Here is a 21,725-nt window from a genome sequence, read left to right as displayed (position 1 = left end):
CAGATACACTGTGCCTTTGTGAGCCTACACATCTTTAATTCTAAGAAATGAAAAAACTAAAATGTGAATAAACTGAGCTCTACAACATCATATTTCCAAAATGACAAATTTGCCGCTTAATTTTGTTGGTCATTAGATGTTTTGGAACAATAAAACCACTTTAAATGGTGGAAATGCTACTATCTGAAAGACAAGTCACGTTCTTGGCTGCAATGTACTGAACTCGAGAAGGAAGCTAAACGAGAAAAAGTTGAAACAGCAGCTTTCTCTGTGTGTCATGTTTGATGTTTGATGTGTAGCGTAAACGGCCAGAACACGGCGATAGCCTCTCAGTGTGATCTGTAAATAATGAGGCCTGTTGCGATGCTATACACTCGTGCAAGTGAAGCGGCGTGCAGCGTCAGCCGTCTGCAGTGGATGTGCTCGTGTGCTCGTTGCCACAGATACGCATGTCGGGTCGACGGGGAAGCAGAAATAACTGCTCATTAAGCAGCAGGCAGCTGGAACTGAGATGTGTAAATAAAGATGGATGTAAAAAAAAAAAAACCTGCAAATTGTTCCATTTTACACTATGGTTCAGTTGATGTGGTTTTGTGTACAAAAGGGGAAACGGGATTTTATGAACCTGGGATAGAAACCGTTTAAATGTTACAAAAATAGATGCATTGAAAGTCAGAACAATGTTACCAAAATTAGAAGGAGACTCCGGAGGGTTTAACTCCACAAAATGTTTTTATCGTCTCTATAATATTCTATTAAGTGTCTCACCTTGTAAACTGCAATAATAATAATAATAATAATAATAAGATAATAAACTTTAAAAAGACGACACTGAGGTATAGCTTGACTGATTGATAAAGGACGGTTACCCCACAGTTGTGGAGCCATGACAGTTAAAGCTCTACCTCCATCTCTCTCAAGTCTTACCCTGGGTACTGAGAGAAACAGCTGATTAAATAGCAGATTTCGGGTCAGTCCATGGCTGATATCGCTGTGCCAGGCAGTAGGACAGTTACTCCCAGAGTCAGATTCTACTGATAAAAGAAAATGATCATCATGACCCCCCCCCCATGTGCCATTTCTCCTACCTGAGGAAAACTTCTTCCATGGTGGTGACAGAGGCTCCGTAGCTGGCGATGCCCAGTTCCTCTCTGTTCATCTCCAGCTCAGCGAACAGCAGCTCAAACCTGAGGAGTCATTAACAAAAGGGTAAATCAGGGAAACACATTACACACAGTGAAATAAAGGTTGTCCCTCAGCAAAGCTATTGATGAATCTAACGCTGCCAAAATTCATTGAATAATCATATCATAATAAAATACCAAACAGAAGAAAGAGAGAGAAAGAGAAAAGCCACTGTGAGGTAGGAAATACATACGGATGTGAGTTTATATTCTTTTATAAATTTCCTGATTCAGTCTGGGACATTCTCAAGTTCGCTGTCTCCTTTCACAGAAGCCAGAGTCATTATCCTTTAGTCATATGGTTCAGCAGAGGTGATTTCTGGTTAGTGCTATTTCGAACCATTAGGCCACTTCACTCTTTCCACTGTGTTTTTGTGAGTATTCAACAGAGGAACAAAGACCAGACTGACTCACCTGTTGGTGCTTTCTTTGGGCAAAATGTAGGAGAGCTCGGCTCCGGCGCTGCTCTCCAGCGTGGCGTTTGGAACATACATGTGGACAAGGCGGGTGATCTCGGACACGTTACAAAGAGCATCCTTTACTATCACCATGTGGTAGCCAGCACCTGGGGAGCAGAGGAAAGGAATAAGCCTGTGTAATAAGTCATAGCAGTCACGTGTTTCCACTTCATAACTAGATTTTCAATTCTCATGAGCAAGAATGACATCTGATAATATACGTTAGGTCACCATGACCATGACCTGTGACCACCAAAGTCTAATCAGGTCATCGTTGAGTCCAACTGAATGTTTGTACAATGTTTGATATCGTGTTCACAAGAATTTTGATAATTCCTGTGCACTCCTATAAAAGGGAGAGCTGTCTTTTGACAACCATTCTACACATCTATCAACTCTGAGAAGGACATGGTCCGCAGCCATTTGGACATCACCCTCCACTTACCATATTTGTTCTTAAGGAAGAGCGGTGACCCGCAGCACTGCAGCTCTCCTCCTGCCATGATGATGATACGGTCTCCGAGCAGGTCAGCCTCGTCCATGAAGTGCGTGGTGAGCAGAATGGTGCGACCCCGTTTCTCCCCTTGCAGGAGGTCCCAGGTGGCACGTCGAGCTGAGGGGTCCATACCCGATGTGGGCTCATCTAACATTACAACCTAGAGATGGGTAAAGATAAGAAGAGTTGATTGAGGTGGAGAGATATGACAAAATGAATGACGCTGAATAATGCTCGTTATATTCGTTTTACCTTGGAGTCTCCAATGAGGGCAATGCCAATAGAGAGTTTTCTCTTCATGCCACCAGAGAGGGTCTTGGAGCGAGCGTGCCGCTTGTCCTCAAGGTTCAGGATACGGAGGATTCTGTCCACTTCGTCTGGAATCTTGTCTTTGGAGTAGCCTTTCAACTAGATACAAGAACAAATAGACTAAACTACCAGCATTTACCAGGCTCTAAAAATGGGAAAGTTTAGTATTTAGAAGAACTGAAAAGTTACAATAAACTGGTAGAATAATCCAGTGTGGAAGGACACCAAGATGGAAGTCACGGAAAAAATATGCTCTTAATGAAACGAACGGTCAAAATTAATCCTAAATTGAATCTCTTGGTACAGTAAAACTGCTGCGGCTACAATAACAGTTATGGAAATAATATTATAATAATCATTCATCCATCCATCATCTCTACAGCTTATCCTTTTGAGAAGGGCAGGGGGGCTGGAGCCAATTATAATAATCATAAAAAATCTTTTGTTTGCATTGTATGGAGTTTTGTCTCTATAAAAAAACATTAAATAAATGTATAATATGGAAATTATGTGTCAACCACAAAGGATTTAACTGAGAGAATGTATAGTGACACAAAAGTCTAATAAATTGGTCTCAGAATTTGGACCCCACTGTAAATGTATAGTAGGTGTGCATGTTTGTGTAGTAGTTTTATGTAGACGAGCGTCATTGTGCGAGTACCTGTGCGAAGAAAAGCAGGTGCTCTCTGACTGTGAGGTTATCAAATAGTACGTCGTGCTGGGGACAGAGTCCCAAACTGCGGCGGATCAGAGACATGTCCTGACAGATGTCGTAACCGTTGATGTAGGCCCTGCCACTGGTGGGAGGAAAAAGACCTGCAAACACGAGCATAAATAAGGGTTAATATCGAATAGGTGGCATCTATTCTTATCTGTGTGAGAATTGCTTTTTTCTATATCCTGCTCACCTGTCAGCATGGACAGCGTCGTCGTCTTCCCAGCACCATTGTGTCCCAGCAGCACCGAGATCTGTCCTTCAAACATGTTCAGCGTCAGATCCCGCACCGCTGTACGCGTCTTGTTGCCCACTCTGAAATCCTATCGAGAGAACAAACCCAAAAACTTTATATGCACATCCTAAGAGGAAATAAAGGTACCGTCTAATTGCTGCAATAGATTTTTGTTATGACTGTCTATGCCACCTGCACCAATCTAAGCAAGGGGTAGTGCTGACTCTCTGGGCCACAGTGTTCTTTTTTGCTGCTCACCTTAACAAGGTGTTTGATCTTGATCCCAGAGACTAATCCAGCTGGTTCCTCCTCTATAAACTCTCCTTTCAGAGCCTTTTCTGCATCCTCCTCTTCCTCTTTCTCATTCACGAGAGCCATGCGAGGGCTGCTGCACCAGTAGGAAGGCTGCCGATGTGGAGATTGAGAGTAATTGAGGGAGAGGCAGAGGAAAGATGGGGGATAGAATAAAGGTCTTAGTTAAAAATTGTATCATAATATCAGCGTATATTTCCAACATATTGGTGCATTTTATCTTGCACACTGCATATTTCTCACAATATGAATGAAGTACGGTAATTACAGGATGCTACAAGGGAGGCAGAGGAACTAGACCAGTCATAAAAACACTAGACAGAGAGAATGGGCCGACATTAACATTGTTAACGTACACTCCACGCTACACAGGACTGTTTCCGGACTGAACCTCCCTCCCTGCTGCACTTCCTAAAAACCAGAGCTAATCCTCCACTTTCGAAGCTGTAGAACCAGCCTCTCACGCCCACAAACACACAATGGACACAGAGTAAAGTGCGTCAGAATGTAATCCACACCCTGCTAGCAGTCTCTTTAATTCCTGAATCCTGGGAAATAGGGTAGAAAGTGTTTATTTTTGTATATGTGTAAAAGGCATGCCATTTTGTGATTGTTCACAGTTCTTATAAAGATAAATATTTGTTTTGGCTGAAAAGACTCGGACATTTCCTGTTATTCTACTTGGCTGAACCCAACGATTTCCTCTGGCCAATAAGCTGCGACCCCTCGGTTTCAATCCCCTGTGCTGTCACTACATCACAGACAGTTTCTTTCTCTGACCGCAGGAATATCTTTAATCTACGGCAGACTAAACGGGAGACATCAGCCTTGACCTTACAACTACCTGATGCTGTCATAGGAGCTGAATGGATCATGTTTAATTTAATAAAAGGGAAAAAAGAATGATACAAATCTAAATTTCTTCTGTTAGATTTGGAAAAATAAATTCATCATTTGATAACAAAGTCTCTAAACGGAAAATAAATGAAATCCTGGGATGCCAAAGGTTAACAACTTTTCAACTACATCTCTTGACCAAACCCATTAAATGTGAGTCAATTCCTAGTTCATACAAACTATCCAATCTCCCAAGTTTAAGTAATATATTAAATGTTAAGTAATCAATTAATACAGTTTGAAATGTTACAAACATAAAACGTAAAATGAAAAGCTGAACTTACACAAAACTTACACAATATACAATACTGGCTATACATTATGGGAAAGGTGATTGAGGTGATATTTTGTTCACACACGACTTCCTTCTTTTTTGTTGCACTTCTCAATTTTACTTCTAATGTTTGAATCAGTGACTGACTCTGCTGTAAAGACGAAAGCCACTGGGACACTGGGACAAACGCAATGTGGTTCAAGGACCTTCTGCTTGCAATTATCTGAAGAATCCATATCTGTTTTTATTGCATTATCTGTCCATGCTTACACTAATGCATCTGTATTTGGTTACATCCTCAGTTAATGTATGTGTGTGCATGCATGCGTGAGCGGCTTAGTGCACAGCCTACCAGTACAAAGAAGTAGGATGGTAGAGGCACTCCATACTCCCCGGGAAAAACTGCTTCCATGTACCAGGCTACCAGCCCATAAAGCACAGAGTCGAACAGCAGCAAGGCCATAACCTGGGCCATGGAGAAGTCGTCATCCACAGTGACAGGGTCAAACAGGTTAGACCACTGGATTCCTGTGCCTGTGGAGGACGAGAAAGACAAGATTAACCTTAGAGATAACTCAGTTTTAAAAAGACTTAGAGGAACAAAGAATCGCTCCATATTTACATATTTGCAGTTTGACATCATTTATAAAACAAATTTAAACACGAGAGAAAATCTCACCTTTGCCTTCGAATATTCCAATGAGCTGAGCACCCATGGCCATGGCCACGTTGGAGATAAGGCAGGCTGACACCTTCTGGGCATGGCTCAGTAAGTCGTAGCGTGGCCACAGGAACAAATAAGGCAAGTAGCTCAGAAAATAAATGAAGCCGCCCGCTGCTGCTGCCACGTTGGCTAAAGAGACACAAAAAGAAAGAAACACTGGATAATGGGATGTTGATGAGTAGCGAGATCCATGTAGCAATAAAGAAGATGTTTGACCAAGAAACAAGCTCTTGTCTTGTCTGTTTGCTGTCACACATACAGATGAAGAATGAAGAAGATGAGCACCACACATGGATTTGTAGAGCTGAGAGGGATAAATTTATATGTGAGAAAAGCCATTTTTGCTGTAAAATCTATTTCTCAGATTGACAGACAGATTCTGTGAGAGCTGCTGAGAGGACAAAGGAAGGATGGGGGAGAAATTCGGGAAAGGTGCTGGAGATGAGAAGGAGGAGAGGTTTTGAAAGGCCTTTTTACTTCCATTTCTGTGCAGCATGAGGGAGGTACTTGTGGTGGACAACGTGACATTTTGAGCCTTTCTGGACCATTGATCAAGAGCCATTATGTTTCTAAAGGGTAGGGTAGGGTGGGAGAAGTGTTCAGACAGCTGCACAGCCAGAAAGAAATAGTCCACTGAAGGCACTTAAGAATCCTTTCTGTTGGTTTGGCCTATTTTCTGTAAAAGCCCTTCTTTCCTCTTCCATCATCATTTATAAGAAAAACCGAGTCGGGCTTCATTAATAACGATCTTTGGGTTTTAGCAACTTCATATTTCTTTGTGAAGTGTCACAGAGAAAAGAACATTATTAAGTGGATTCTTTTGCTTCTTTAGTCCACTCAGTTTAACAGTACTGATTCAATTATTTACAGTTGGACAATTAATCAGGCTAATAGTGGCGAGCTAGTCGGAGACAGCAGGAAAAAGAAGTCAAGTTTCAGTTTACACCCATGTCTGAACAGATGCATATATTATATGTGGTGAAGACAGTAAGATGGGATTTACAGGGCACAACAGGGCACAAATAACCTTATAGTTAATGGAGAGAGAAATTAAACACCTCATTGGAAAACTTTAGCTTTTCTCTTCTGCTCTGCCCCTATGGACCGAAAAGGCTTTTAAAGCTTAATCACAACCAATCACAATTGTACATAAGTTCACAAAATAAACTTGACTGTTTTGCAAGAGACTAGCAAGCAAGTGCAATCTGAGCCTCTTTGGAAATGGGTGCTGCAGGTTTGAACGAGAAGCTCTGGAAGAGTAAAATGCACAAAGAAGGAGAGGAATTGTGATAACTATGAGACGGAGGTGGAAACCGCTAAGAACTGCAAATAACTTGTTAACAATGCATTTCTCTTCACCAAGACATGGCAGCTTACTAAATGTGCTGCCTGGATTAGCTAACATTGATCAAATACTGTATATACCACACATAGAGGGACATTATGTAATAATATTAACCCTGAGGAGTCTTGGGCTATGTGGGCCGTTTTTTTATTTTTCCTTTATGTATCACATTAAAAACAGCCTTTCCTGTTTTTGGTATATTTTTTCAGCACCAAATTGCCTATATCACCAGACAATAATTTGTTTGCTTTGACATAGTATATCAAAACATTGGACCCAAAAACAAACATCAACCTGATTTAACTCCAGAGGGTTAATAACAATAATTAGCATATAGCTTTTTGTAGGAGGTTTTTTTTTTTATAGCTCAAGAGCCTTTTGTTGCTGCTTTTATGCTTTGGATCAGAGAAAAGCTGAAAACCAACACTTTGACCTACATCTGACAGACCACGCACTGTTGCACGCACTGAACATTTCAGCCTGCTGCTCCTGAAGTTAAACAGAGGAATTTAAAAGGCATTTGACCACACATACAGTGCAAAGCACAAAGACGTGAGGAAAGCGTGGGCGGACACAGAAACACACACACCTCGTGAGAAGAAGGCACTGATCATGAAGCTGAAGTTGATGGTGGCCACAGTGAAGAAGAGCAGGAAGACAAAGACCAGCGTGGGGTCACTGTAGCTCAGCACTGCGCCGTTAGGGCTCACCTGAAACGACACATTCAGATCCAGCGCTCAGTTATCACTCACATGTTTACTGCCTCTGAACCAAGACATTAAGTTACTGTTCAACTGTACTGAAGCCGATATTTCCCTTTCAGAGACATATTAATTTATGTTTGCCGACATAGGCCAATATGAACTTTTGACAGTATAAACAATGCAGAAAAGATGTGCATTTATGTTTACAACAAAAATGTTTATTAGTTTTGTACAACACAGTTTATGGTTCAACTGTAAACTATCCTGTATATCTTGTAAAGAAAATCTGTGATTACATTTAATTGTCATAAGGACTTCGAAGGAATCACTGTAATAGGATTTTTTAGTCCCTAATATCAGTATCAGCCTCCAAAAATCTTTATCAGTTGGACTCTACTATGAATAATGACATTATATTACAGTTTCCTTTGCTTAAATAAGTGGCAATGGCATTACATGTTGGAAATATTGTGTTAAGTGATGACAATCTGTCACACAAACTCACCTTGATACAGACCAGCAAGGTAAAAAAAAAGACTGAAATGGAGAGGAAGAGGAAGAACATGAGGAACCAGGCGGTCCAGTGGAGCCAGTTGCTGAGACCCATCATCCTCATGTACTCCTGAAATGCACGAGACAAAGGATCAGTCTGGCTGGTTCTATTGCTAATTGTCAGAGCAGCCCACCCAGAGACACGGAAACACACCTTGAGCTTCCTTTCCTTTTCCAGCACGACGGATCGTACAATGTTGAGGGATGTGTACGTGAAGCTGAGCACCATAAGTAGGGGCAGTTGGTTCTGAATGGCCAGGATGAAGACGTCATATATAAAGGCAGGATACGGAAACCGTGACAGGACCACTCTGACCTGTGGCAGCAGAGGGGCAGCAGCAGTGCTGTTGTAAGAATGCATGATGGCTCTGTCCACTGCATGCTGCACCGCCAGAAAGCCCTCTCGATTATAACCTGAAAAAATAAAAGAGCAGTTATTCAATTTGTATCAGGGTTCCAAGGATTTTCTCGTGGAGCAAACCCACTTTCTACGTGACCTTGTTCCACAAAGTCCCATATTCTCTCTAGAGGTCAACATTAAAATAGGTAAAAGCCCTTGATGCAGAAAGGTGGAGCTGCAGTGGTGAGTTATGATGCATGTGGAAGTTGGACATTCATATTCATGAGATCCAAAAAGCTTGTTGGTGTATATTGTGCTGCTGTGACGACTTCATCTTTCGGAGTATGCCTCCTCATCCAATTAAAGTTGCATTCACCTTTGGCACTTCATTAAAGCCATTTTCAAACATGACCTGCGGGTAAAATCTGGACAATTGGCTACGGAGATTTTTGGATTTCTTGCGTCAGTCACGCGTGAGAATCGTCAACAACCCCCCTCCGACTTGTTCGCGGTGAATCCAGCGGGGGATCCCCTGCTGTGCTCACACATACTAGGAGGCCAGGGAGAAAAAAGCGTCTCCAACATTTGCGTTCACACAAGCACCTTCTCCGGAGAAAGTATGGAGGAACTGCGGAGTTCAGTGCTTCTCTAAAAGCAGCTTATGAGAAAGATTTGCAGGGCTTCTTGGGGACAACAGAGCAGTGTCGCCTCTTATCCCCGGTTAATCATAATCACATAATTTAAACCTGACATATCCACTGCATTTGAGGATTAAGTTTAAGCGCATGCAATGTCACCTGAACGGTGCCTGACACCTAACAAATGGCTCACAAATGATGCAAGGCCGTGCTGTAACCTGATCGTGCCAAAAGTAGATAACACTGATCATGCCAAAGATGGTTGCCCTGGAAACACAGCCTGAAGAGAGGGCTCTCTCTCTCTCTCTCTCTCTCTCTCTCTCTCTCTCTCTCTCTCTCTCTCTCTCTCTCTCTCTCTCTCTCTCTCTCTCTCTCTCTCTCTCTCTCTCTCTCTCTCTCTCTCTCTCTCTCTCTCTCTCTCTCTCTCTCTCTCTCTCTCTCTCTCTCTCTCTCTCTCTCTCTCTCTCTCTCTCTCTCTCTCTCCAGGAGAGATAGTGGGAAATTAAGAGCTTTTCATAAATCACAGTCTCTGTCCACGCATAAAAATATAATGTTTAGGACTAATGCTTATTTGAAAGAAATATGAGGCTTTTATATATTGAACATTTAAATTTGGACTTGGCGCCCTTCTGAGGACACGATTGTGCCTTTCAACCGCAGAAAAGGGAGAGAGAGAAAGTAAGAAAGACAGCCAAGAAAAGCAGAAGATAAGGAAGGTCAAAGAGAAGATGGGTGGGAGGGTCCTACCTGGCGTGCCCCCATCATTGTCATGCTGCTCTCTTGGCCCTGGCATTAGAAAAAGGGGAAAGAGACTGTGTGTGTGCCAGTCCAGGTCACTGTTCGGGTTCAGCTCCGACTTCTCCTTGATTGGGGCATTGCGCGGGCTGAAGGACAACCGCAGGTGGTAGCGCACCTGTGTGAGAGAGAGCAAAAAGAGCACGTTTTCAGACATGACCTGCGGGTAAAATCTAGTGAATTGGCGGTGGAGATTAACTGCAGTTTGCCTTTCACACATGCACAACACAGCGGGAGATTCTCTACACAGAAAACGTTCACAACAGCCACAATTCCTCTGCATTATTCGGGCGAGAGGTGAGGCAGCTGGGAGCAGCAGGCAGAGAAAGTCTTCTTGTTGAAGAGTGGACAGTTGTGGAGGTTAGAGGATCTAATCAGGATGCCTTCTGGGTGCCTTATATTGGGGGGTTTACTGGGCATGTCCAATTGGGAGGTGACCACACGTTAGAGCCAGAACTCGCTGGTGGGACTAAATTATCCCATGTGGCCTGGGAACATCTCAGGAAGAGCTGGAAAGGATGTCTGGGGAGAGGGATGTCCTACTTAGCCAGCTGCCTCAGTCACCTGATCTGGGATAAGCGTAAGACGATATATACTTGTCTTTACCGATCCTTAACATTGAAATAAACATAAATATGACATGGAAAAGAAGGGACAAATAATAAATATGTTTTATCGCAGTGTATCTCAGTTTCACAGTGTATGATCCCCGTCATACTGACTTGTATCCAAATGATAACAAAGAGTCAAAGACTTTGGCTCCTCTTTCTTCTCAGCTTTGATTATTAAAGCTGTGATAAGTGGTTGACTGATCTATATACACGACTGGAACAAACAGAAGAGTGAGGAAAAATGATTTGCTTTTGTCTAATGTTTTATTATTATTCTCTCACCCTTTGTCTTTTCATGGTTACGGTTCAATACGTCCCTCAACGAGGACGATGAGGCTGAATTGAATTGAACCGCAAGGAGAGGGACACATACAGGGAGATGATTCACCTTTAAAAGTGTGAGTATCTCCATCCTGCTGTGAGCTGTGGCAGTGTGAAGCCTTCAAACCTATTAAGTCTGTCAGATCCCCCTCACACCCAGATAAAGCTTTTCCCATGTGGGATCACACTGGATAAACACATGAATTCATCTGTCCTCAGTTATTCCTGCGACGCTGGAGGAAAGGTTTCGACTCGAATTTCATTCTACCTCATGTATATTGAAAGCAGATAATCCCGTCATATCTTATTTGACAAGGTTTGGTCGAAGATTTTCCCTCTATAGCTAAGGCACCAGCTGAATGTACATGTAAACAAATGGAGTTTCAGAAAACACGTTGTCTGAATCAGTATTAGTTGTCACACATTCTGAACGTACGCAGTATGAAGTTATGCTTTTGTTAAAATAAAATTTAAAAAATACAGATAAGGTGAATGTACCAAGTGTTAGACTCTGCAGTGTCCCTGAAGCACTCACTAGACAACAACACAGACAATGTGCTGCAACTGCACCCACACTGGGAAAATTGACAAGTGTGTGTCAGTGTGTGTTTTACCTTTAAAGGCATAGGTTCATCGTCATGGAAAGGGTGCTCGAACACCACCGCAGCCAGCAGCTTCCCTGACCGAGGGTCATGCATCACGTAGTGGTCCAAATGCTCCTCTGTTTCAAAGCCACGCACTGGAAAAGAAACACACAAACAGATATTAAGAACATTGTATTAGTCGTGATGTGCTTTTTATCTCAAATACCTTTCATGCCTGTGTCTCATTGCCCTGCCTTGGTGCTCGTTATTCTCAGACAGTCAGGAAGTTGGTCGAGAAAACATCCTGCCTTCATAATACATTTTTTGCCAATATTATCATTAAAACTGGGCAAATCTTGAGGAGGAAAAAGTGCAACTGAACATGCCCACATACTTGCTTTCTTTGACACAGATGCTAGCTCTTATAAAAAAGGGAAGAGATACCTCCAAGGCTGAAACACAAAGAAGGCACTGTGACAAAAAATCCACCTGAAAAAACCCCTAACCATCAAAAGAGAGCAGGACAATAATAGCTCATATCTTTTTTGCAATTTCTAAAGCCCTGAATTCCTCAATGTCAGCTTTTATTCTACTTATCAAGCACACATGAGGCTATTGATTCTGAGTCTGGCAGAGCACAACATTTTTAGACATTGGTTCCAGGGTTAAATCTGGGTCAGTCACATAAAGCAAACACTTGAAATATGAAACACACAGAGGGAAACAGGTAAAGGACAAACACCTGTTAAACACACAAGGCACGCGACACACTGCTCTTAACTTCACCAGCTCGTAATTCCCGGACTGTAGTTGTATCTCGCAGTTGCAAAGGGGTTACATAGGCTGTTTTCAGACGTGAATGTCCGAACCCAATTTCCTGGGGGATATTCCAGAGTTTGCATTTCACATATGAAGTACTACGTTGACATGTTCGTCTGCGTCTTCTACATATATGGCACCATTTTCCATCCTGAGCGATTTGCTGTATTATCACATGTGCTCAGGCCTACATTATCCGTACATTGAACTAGGGGGCTGTCATTTGCGTTTATATATACAGCCCGTACGAAAAATTTCAGGAGAATGTCCAGAGTTCAATTCATGTCTGAAAGCAGCTGTAGAAAAACTGTGGATAAGCTTATTAAGAAAAAATAGCTCATAATTGAATTTGTTCAAAAGAAATACATCCCCCGTTATTTGTGTTTAGGTAAAAAAAACACAACACATAAACGGAATTATAATTAGTTGTTGGCTGGATGTGGCATCTACATGTGTATGAGTGATTTCCATGGAGAAGCCCTTACTTTAGTCAAAACGCATTTTCTGGTGGGTTGCTGTATGTGCATAAAACCTAGCCTCGATTCCCCTCCACCTTTCCCTGTGAGCGCGGAGACGGGCTAAATTATTCATTAATGGCTGAACTGGGATCTCATGCGGCTGTGTACAGGACAACCTACAGCTACTCAGATCTGTCTACCTGCTCCCTCCAATCTGTCGTCAGGCCCACCCTGCTGCCGTTTGTGCATCTTTCCGATGCCTAAAATATGTAAACAGCCAGTGTGAACACCTGTCAGTTAAACTGTCCGCATTATTTATCTGGGTTGCTGGTCGTGCAGAGAGGGCGTGTGTGTTTCAGTCAGTAAGAAAGATAAGGAGTGTACTCTCATGCTACAATGGGCTGCGTGTCTCCTCTCCGCCCCTCTCGATACAGTGTAACACAAGAGAAGGGCGTGATCTATTTAATCTCCTTAGGGTCGTTTCTAGAGGAACCAGTATTCCCAGTTCTGCCCTGAATTAAAAGTGGTGACCAGGCTCAGGTATATGTTTCACTGGTTATAATGGTGTAGTAACAGCTCCCATCGTGTATGCAGACCATATGCTTTTTTGTTAGAGTCATGATTTGTTTCGTACCAACAAAAGGACACCATTGTCTTGCAAGAATCAATATTCTTAGACATTTACTCAAGAAGTGATACATTCAGAGAATGTCCATATTAAAAGGACTAGTTTGACATTTTGGTCTGATTTGTTGTCATGGTGAATGTTAGAAGATCAATATTCCTCCGACGACCTGTAAATATAAGGCCACAGCCTGTTGGAGGAGCAGAGCCTCAAGACTGAAATCAGGAGGAAATAGATCCACACAAAACCCCTGACACCGTGTTTCAACATTTCGGTTTTTCCAGCAGATAAAACAACTATAATGTAGAGTTTATACCTTCGCCAAATCCCAATAGTCACCTTAAATTATATCAAGCTACACCAAATTGCACACACATATAGATGTTAGTTCCCAGAAGGCCGGATTCATTTTCATCAAAATACATGAATTATTCCCTGGGAAATTAGTGAAAATGTCACCCAAAAAAAACACCCTCTCTCACAATGTTTGAGGAAGTCAATAAAAAACATTCCAAGATCCACCCCAATTTACGATGTTATTCCCAGATCCATACCTCAACCTTCCACCAAGTTTTGTGATAATCTGTCCCAGTCGATTTTTTGTAATCTTGTTACAAACAAAACAAACTAATAAACCAACAGGGGTAAAAACCTGTGCTCCTAAGTGGAGGTCAAAACTATGTCTATGAGCTTTAGATGTGTTGTTAAGCAGACTTTTGTTAGCTTCAGATGAAACCAGGCCAGCTATGAGAGCAGTATTGACTGTTGACCCACCAATGGCAAATTATTGTATTCCCACACATTCGCATGTGAACTGAACCTGTCGCCCATTTCCTTTACTATGACCTCACCTGAGGAGAGAGACAGTCTGACTCGCACGTTCTCCGCCACCTGGCGCACCACACTGGAGTTACCGGGCACGTAGGCCAGCTGCAAGCGTTGCAAGAACGTGGGGAGTGCGTCGACAGTGTAGCTCCCATAGACCGTGGCATTCGGGTAATCCTCAAAAGGCACTTTCTGACGCAGCACGATGAGGATGCCAGAGAACAGCAAGGGCAGGAGTATCTCCACCAGAGTTACCAGGATTTGACGTTTCTGGGAAATAAAGAGATTATCAGTCATTTTTTAAAATTGGATTTTGAAGGGGATATTAGGGGACATGTTGTTTTATCAATGAACATGAAGAGCAGATAGAGAAGATACTGAGATTAATGAACCATGTCATGCTTGACAGATCACTTCTAAAAAACTAGAAACCTGCGTAAAAAATTTAAAAATGTGAGTAGAATAAAACCTCATTTGAAGCACACAGCTAAGAAGAATGCAGCACTCAAAAGTAAACACAACCCCATTTCAAAACTGTTAATATGCTTTGAAAATGCTAACTACAAATCATGTTTAGCCGAGCCGGAGCATCAATTTATTCTTCTCACACCACCCAGAGTTGAAACCAGACGGAGGAAATAAAGCCTAATTTATATGGCTGCCTCTTCCTATCGACTGATTGGAGAACAAAGTGATTTGGACAGTTTCAGGACATTACACAGTCAATCTCAGAGGGGAGCCAATATCAGACCATCTCCTTACAGCGCTAAATCAAAGTTAAGACTCAGAGAAATAAATAAACCGCAAGAGACACATTCCCTCTGCATGCACATGTATAATATAAAGTACTTTAATGCATAAATAGATTTGATATTAGGACCACATTTGCATAATGCTGTTTTGTGTACAGCTGCGTCTTGAGCCGCAATTCTATTCAGTGTCAAAACCTGTGAGGTGGAAATGAACACGTGGTCAGTCGAGTTTTTTGGTCAGGTATTGCCTGATTTAAATGAAAGTGTTTCTATTTTTATTTATTTTAAAGCTGTTTGTGTTCAGGACACAGACTTTTTTTCTTAATTTTTACAAAAAGGACACGTCTGCACTTTTGCAAAGTAAGGAATCATGATTTAGATTGTTCTGACGCATGAGATTTATAGACCCGTATCATTTACTATAAGCCTCTGAAGTCATTACGTGTCATGGTGCTGCTGACTCCCCTGAGTCAGCGCTGTAACTCAAGAGAGTCATGGTGCTGCTGATGCCAGTGGGACCGGCTCCATGTGGAATAGAACGCTTCAGGAACTTAATAACACTGGGGTAATTGTGTCTCAAATGCTGCCTTTCATTTGCATTCACTCATCTGGCAGACGATCTTCAAGCAGCTTACAACTGGGGAACTGTAAAGCTTCAGTAGTGTAGAAGAGAGAGTTTGTTAAATCTGCTAATTCTATTGAAGAATTAGATTTAAAAGAGATCTCTGTGTTCTCGTAAAAGATTTATTTTGGGGCATAGATATTTTTCTTAATCACATATAGTCCCGATGCTTACATTTTGTTCAAGTTAGGCTAGAGGCCACTGTTGAACAAAGAACAAGCACATCAAAAAAATAATTCCTGAACCAGATCCGCACCAAAATTCTATGGATCTTTACACTGATCCATACCGAATACTTTCCCGAAGTTTCGTGGTAGTTCATCAAGTAGCTTTTGTGTAATCTTGTAAACAAACCAACCAACAAACAAACAAACAAACAAACAAACAAACAAGGGTGAAAACATAACCTCTCTGGCAGATTTAATGATATTTGTATTAATAATTTGCAAAGCATTGAAATCATTAGTTATCTGCTGTGGCTGACTGGAAATATGTCAAATTACGTTTTCTAAATATGACAGGACACAACCAAATCACACAATGGCCTTGTGATGTAGAGTAAGGTCTTTGTATTAGTGACATGTTTTTACAGACATAAATTACAGTGTCCTGTACATAAGATGTGATAGTGCATTACATTCTGAATAAAGATTAGGTGAATAACATGTACCCTGAGTCTCTGTTCTGCTGCCGAGATGGTGAATAAACACCAACAGTAATTTTTTTTCCTGCCCAGTCCTAATGGAGTCTCTTGAGTCTCTGGACTACCACAACTGTGCAGCAGCGGGTTGCCAAAGAGTAATGGCATAACAGCCTCCTCACACAAACATGTTATGCAGCCGATAACCAATTCCATTTCTGAACCGTTGCGAAACCATCAGCTGATATTAACGCTACGCAAGCAGCCATACAGAGCAATACACAGCAGGAAATGTGCCAAGACTCAAAGCCCATGAAAATCAGGCAATGTTGACTGTATAAAATTCTTTCCCATTGTAAGAGAAATGTAACATTTTGACCACAATATGATCATGTTAATTTCCCCTTTGATTGATCATGATTGAATCTCATACAATGTAACCTTGATCATGCTGTATCCTGTACAACTGAATGAATCTTGGCCTGATTGCTTTAACTAAGGCATTGTTGCTTTGATGTCATCAGAAGATCCTGACCTTTGACTTTGTAACAAACCCAACCAGAGTGGGAGGGATGAGCCAAATGTATAAAGACAAAGAACTGTTTCCCATCGGGGTGCATATTACAAACTAACCTTTGTCGTATGCACCATGCTCTGAGCATTAAAGTGTGACAATACTGTAAGAGAATTGTGTCTCGTTCCTCGTTGTTAAGGTGGGATTGCAGAAATTGCCACGACACCATCTACTGTAAACTGAGACAGAACCTGAGTCTGGTGATATTATGTTCCATGAACTTTATATTTGTGCAAGAAAAGAGTAATCTGCTACTGTAAGACAGCCTGTCTTTCCTGTTGGTTAAGATCAGGTGTGTGTAACCTGCTTAACCGCTTACCCAACAAGATAAAAACACACAACACACAACGAAGACCCATGAATCAAAAAACTACATAAAAGAAAAATATTCTTGTAATAATACCTGTCTCATGATATATGTCACAACATAAAATAAATAGAGCAACCAAGTAACTAATGGTACAAATAATGATTTCCCCCGAGGCAGCCATATATGGTGAGGAAAAGCATGTGATGGCCACTAACATGCTGACCAAGCTAGAGCCTGAGATACAACAACTCAGTGGAGACACAGTGGGGTCAGCCAGTTGTCGCTGGGTAACATCATTAATTTGTAGAAAACTAAACGTTAAGTCAGATCACTGTATTTATGATGGCACAGGAGCCAATACCTTACTTAATACTGTCATAAGGAACTCCGCTATGTAAACACAGCTACATCTGACAATTCACAGTCGCAAATATTGTCACCACCTAATAAGGACACGCGAGCTGCTTTCAGACATGCACTGAACTTTGGAGATCCCCCGGAAATTCACCAGAGGAGCTGTATGTTTGAACGCAGGTGATCGAAAGCCTCCGATGTGAGAACACAGCAGGTGACCCCCTCTGCAGGATTCACCGCAAGCAAGGCGGGCACGTTGATGACGTTTCTAACATGCACCAGACGCAAAACTAAAAGAATGCAAATGTCTCCAGATGAAAAAGCGCTGCCATACACGCAGAGGACACAGACAAAGATGTCAAGAGAGCTTTTGGTGGTAAGGACTGACGCCGGTGTCGATGTGCTGTAAACAACAACACATGAACTCCGCAACAGAATTGGTAAGTTCAGTCTGGCCTCTCTCTGCCGCACCACCCCTCACCTGAATCCTGCGGAGGCTTCTGTGTTGTTGTGAACGCATCTGAGCGAATAATCTCCCGCTCCGTTGTGCATGTGTGAAAGGCAACATCCAAAGAGAGTCCCGACCTAATTCTCTGGACATCCTCCGGAGTTCATGTCTGAAAACAGCTATGCAGCGTGGGTGTGGGTGCAACTTCTTCAAACTCACCTGCTGAAGATAGTTTTTCCACACCAGCAGTCCAAATTGTCTCGCGATAGCCATTTTGGATCAGTGTGCAGGGCTCAGTCCCGTCAGACTTCTACAGTAGTTGGAGACAGACAGAGAAAGACATTTTGAGCTTCAGGTAAAATATAAATACATTAAATCTTTAAAACGTTTACAAAAAGGTTAAGTTGAGTTTTCGAAACAGCTTCTGCTCAACTGTGTCAGTTTCTGATGTTGGTTTCTATTCATCAACAAAAACAAGAAGAAAAAGGGAGAAGTGAAATTGGGCCATCAGCAGGATCACAATGAGAAACAGAAAATGTTTTTAACATAATCACGAGCTTATCACAGAAATTTTATTTTCCGAGAAAACAAGAACACAAGGCCTGGGGTGGGGGGGGACAGCTATGGAGGTGACATCAGCATCTGCAGGAAAAGACAGCAAGGAACAAGAAAACAAATGCAAATGAGATGAAGACTAAAAAAACAACTAGTTGACATCCACATGTTGGACCAGTTGGACAAGCAAAGCTTTTAGTTTTAGATTTGAGTTGAAACTACACGAGAAATGCTTCATATGGCAAACACACATGTAATAGGAGCGTTTCCATGTACTGATAAACACATACATCTAGAAGAGAGGATGATCAATAACATGAAGCCACATTACCCCAATGTCTCCATCTCGGGTGACTCACATTTGACAAAACAGCTCACAATCCATGAATACAACACTAGTAAATAATTCAGAAACCTGTTTGCTTCATACATAGAGATCAAATCTATTTTATTAATTTGCTTTAATTAATATTTGCTTAATGAATCCTTTGAAAGGTCCTTTTATATAAATGCTGGGTGAATTAAATGGTAAGTCACAAACAAGTGTTGTCCGTTCAGCCGCACCTCAATGTTTGAGGAAATGTCAAAATTCTGACCATGGTCTTATGACTTGGGTGAGCTCATTTGAGCTGTATACTGTGAAGCAGCCAGGAGCAGTGCATCAAAGTATAAAACATGTCACTTCCTGTCGCCAGCAGGAGGCGCTGTGTCGATATTGACATATGGATCTGATCAGGCCGGTACTGTGATCGTGTGAAAGAGCTTTGAGGCTGATTGGACAATGCACAGAGGACTTATAATAAATCCCTCTTTTTTGGCGAATCATCAATATTTGACGCCACGGTCACACCATGTGACGAAAACTCAAAAATCAAGGTAGTTTTAATCTCCATCTTGGAGATTAGGCTAGGCCTTGAAAACATGATTCATTTGCCTGAAAAACAATAATAATCACATCAGTTTCAATAGGGCCCGAGCACTGACCGTCCCGGCCTGATGACATCTACACAGAAATCGTGACTTAAAATCACAGTTTCCATATGCCTACATAATCCATGTCTTTAGGCCCTTCTGACCAAGTTTGACATGGTTGTGGTCAATGGACGAGGAGGAATCCATCAAAGCGTAAGACGTGCAAAAAACAAGATAATTCCTGTTGCCACCAGGGGGAGCTGGGATTTTAAGTCACAATTTCTGTGTAGATGTCATCAGGCCGGAACTCTAGTCATACATATCCAGTTTGGATTTGATTGGACCATGTATGTCCGAGAAACAACAACCTCGTGTTTTGATGGCGAGTGATCTACATCTTTTGAAGTTGATCTGATCAAAGTTCTAGGAGGTTTTCGTTAAAATACACAAGGTGTAAAATGGCCACAATGTTGCGTTTCCTTATTGCTCCTTGAGACTTTTTTGTTCGTATGGTCATAATACACGTGTGTCCCGTTTTTCCTGAAGATCGGTGAAAGCAGATTTAGGGGCTTTTCCTTAGGTGGCGCTGTTGAGCCATTTTGCCACGCCCATTTCAAATTACTGCAGAATACAAACTAGTTTTTGGGCTCTGAATTTCCTGCGAAGTTTCATGAGTTTTTGAGCAAGAAAAAGCCCCCAAAGAAAAGAAGAAGAAGAACAATGTTCTCACTGTCGGTGCTCGGGCCCTAATTACAGGCGTGAGTGTTCAGCCTCTCTCGTGTCTGATTGGACCCGCGCCGCCCTGTGGACCCCTCGGATTGGACCAGCGACCTGCCCTTCAAACCCCCGCGGAGTCTGATGAATGCTAATAATGGAAGGACAAAGCTCGTTGTTTTCACACATAATAACCCGCTGACGGCCAAATACCTGCGCGTGAACGGACCCGGTGACGGTTCGTCTTCAGCTTCCTTTCAAATCAACGGTCCGGACACGTGAACTTCACCAAGCTGCGCTCCTGTCGAGGTGAAAAGCACTTCCTCCTTCCTCTGTCTCAAACCCGCATCGACAGCATCACTGCGGGGGCTTCTTCCCTTCACCGACACCGCCGAGGCTCGGCCCGGCTCGGCATGAGTGACCCGGCAGGACGTGTAGTCTGCGGCCCGGGTCCGGGTGTCTGGTGCTGCTCTCCTTCGGTCCGCTCCGGTGCCTGCTAGCGGGGCGACATTGCAGCAGCTGCCCGTGAACGCATCGCAAAATGTAGGGACAACCGTCAACAAAACACACCACGTGATCTCACTGGACCTGGCCTGTCACGTGATCGCAACAGCTGGAATTCATTGCCACATCTGCAAGAAAACTACAGTATATTTCCCTCTATTTATATCATAACATGACCGGTGGTTTTGTTTTCTGCTAAACGTGTCATTTTGCACATTAGTGTACGATTGTAATTTTCAATACATATCACATTATATTCATTATGTGTGTGTATGTGCTAATATGAAAATATCCTGCCTCAGGCATATACTTATTAAAATACAGGTTTTTCACCACCACATTAGTTTAATAATCTCTGACAAAAAATATTTTATTGGTTTTTGTTTGATATTATAGAGAAAGAATATTGGCAAAATTATTGTTGGATTTTTTTTATTAGTATAATTTACCTCAACATATTCTTCAAATATCATTTAATTCGTCAGCTGTTAGTCTCAGGTTGTGTGTGTGATTGTGTTGTTTTTCATTTGTCATATTGGATTCGATTGAGAAATTGACTATATAAAAACACATTCCATATCTATGTACATATTTCTATTGTATACTATTGTGAATTTATAGCTATACAACTATCTTTATGTAGTTATACTATACATATATATACATATGTATATATACATATATATACATATATATACACATATATATATATACGTATATATACATATATATACACATATATACATATATATACACATATATGTATATATATGTACATATATATATACATATATGTATATATACATATATATATACACATATATATACATATATACATATATGTATATATACATATATATATACATACACATATATATATACATATATATATACATACACACACACACTATATATATATTGTCAAGTAACTTCTCTGCTAAACACACGCTCATACTCACATTAAAAGCAATCTGCTTCTAGGTTTTTTTTATCATAATCTGGAAACAGATATTTTCAATAATCTTTTTGTATATTAATGCCAAAATTTAACAAACTCAACCCCAGTTCCATCAATCAGGAAACAATTCAGAGTAAATTAAACTGTGTGGTGGCCAATGT

The 21,725-nt window shown here is 41.6% G+C and overlaps 1 protein-coding gene across 1 annotated transcript in view; it reads right to left on the bottom strand.

Moving 5' to 3' along the window:
- Nucleotides 1–20,653, bottom strand: part of abca3b (ATP-binding cassette, sub-family A (ABC1), member 3b) — a 30,458-nt gene extending 9,805 nt beyond the window's left edge. The window contains exons 1-17 of the mRNA XM_034593203.1: nucleotides 20,316–20,653; nucleotides 18,141–18,231; nucleotides 14,248–14,491; nucleotides 11,525–11,649; nucleotides 9,931–10,096; nucleotides 8,360–8,619; nucleotides 8,159–8,275; nucleotides 7,539–7,659; nucleotides 5,560–5,733; nucleotides 5,233–5,414; nucleotides 3,656–3,802; nucleotides 3,356–3,485; nucleotides 3,109–3,263; nucleotides 2,391–2,546; nucleotides 2,088–2,298; nucleotides 1,599–1,749; nucleotides 1,089–1,187 (exon numbers count right to left, since the gene is read on the bottom strand). Of these exons, the coding sequence (XP_034449094.1) occupies nucleotides 1,089–1,187; nucleotides 1,599–1,749; nucleotides 2,088–2,298; nucleotides 2,391–2,546; nucleotides 3,109–3,263; nucleotides 3,356–3,485; nucleotides 3,656–3,802; nucleotides 5,233–5,414; nucleotides 5,560–5,733; nucleotides 7,539–7,659; nucleotides 8,159–8,275; nucleotides 8,360–8,619; nucleotides 9,931–10,096; nucleotides 11,525–11,649; nucleotides 14,248–14,491; nucleotides 18,141–18,194 (2,492 nt within the window). The 5' untranslated portion in view covers nucleotides 18,195–18,231; nucleotides 20,316–20,653. The remainder of the gene's footprint in view (nucleotides 1–1,088; nucleotides 1,188–1,598; nucleotides 1,750–2,087; nucleotides 2,299–2,390; nucleotides 2,547–3,108; nucleotides 3,264–3,355; nucleotides 3,486–3,655; nucleotides 3,803–5,232; nucleotides 5,415–5,559; nucleotides 5,734–7,538; nucleotides 7,660–8,158; nucleotides 8,276–8,359; nucleotides 8,620–9,930; nucleotides 10,097–11,524; nucleotides 11,650–14,247; nucleotides 14,492–18,140; nucleotides 18,232–20,315) is intronic.
- Nucleotides 20,654–21,725: the final 1,072 nt, after the last annotated feature.

Source organism: Hippoglossus hippoglossus, chromosome 8 (genome assembly GCF_009819705.1).
Source record: "Hippoglossus hippoglossus isolate fHipHip1 chromosome 8, fHipHip1.pri, whole genome shotgun sequence".
In the NCBI taxonomy this organism is placed as follows: domain Eukaryota; kingdom Metazoa; phylum Chordata; class Actinopteri; order Pleuronectiformes; family Pleuronectidae; genus Hippoglossus; species Hippoglossus hippoglossus.
The sequence above is the reverse complement of the archived record's forward strand: the minus strand, read 5'-3'. Positions and strand labels throughout refer to the sequence as shown.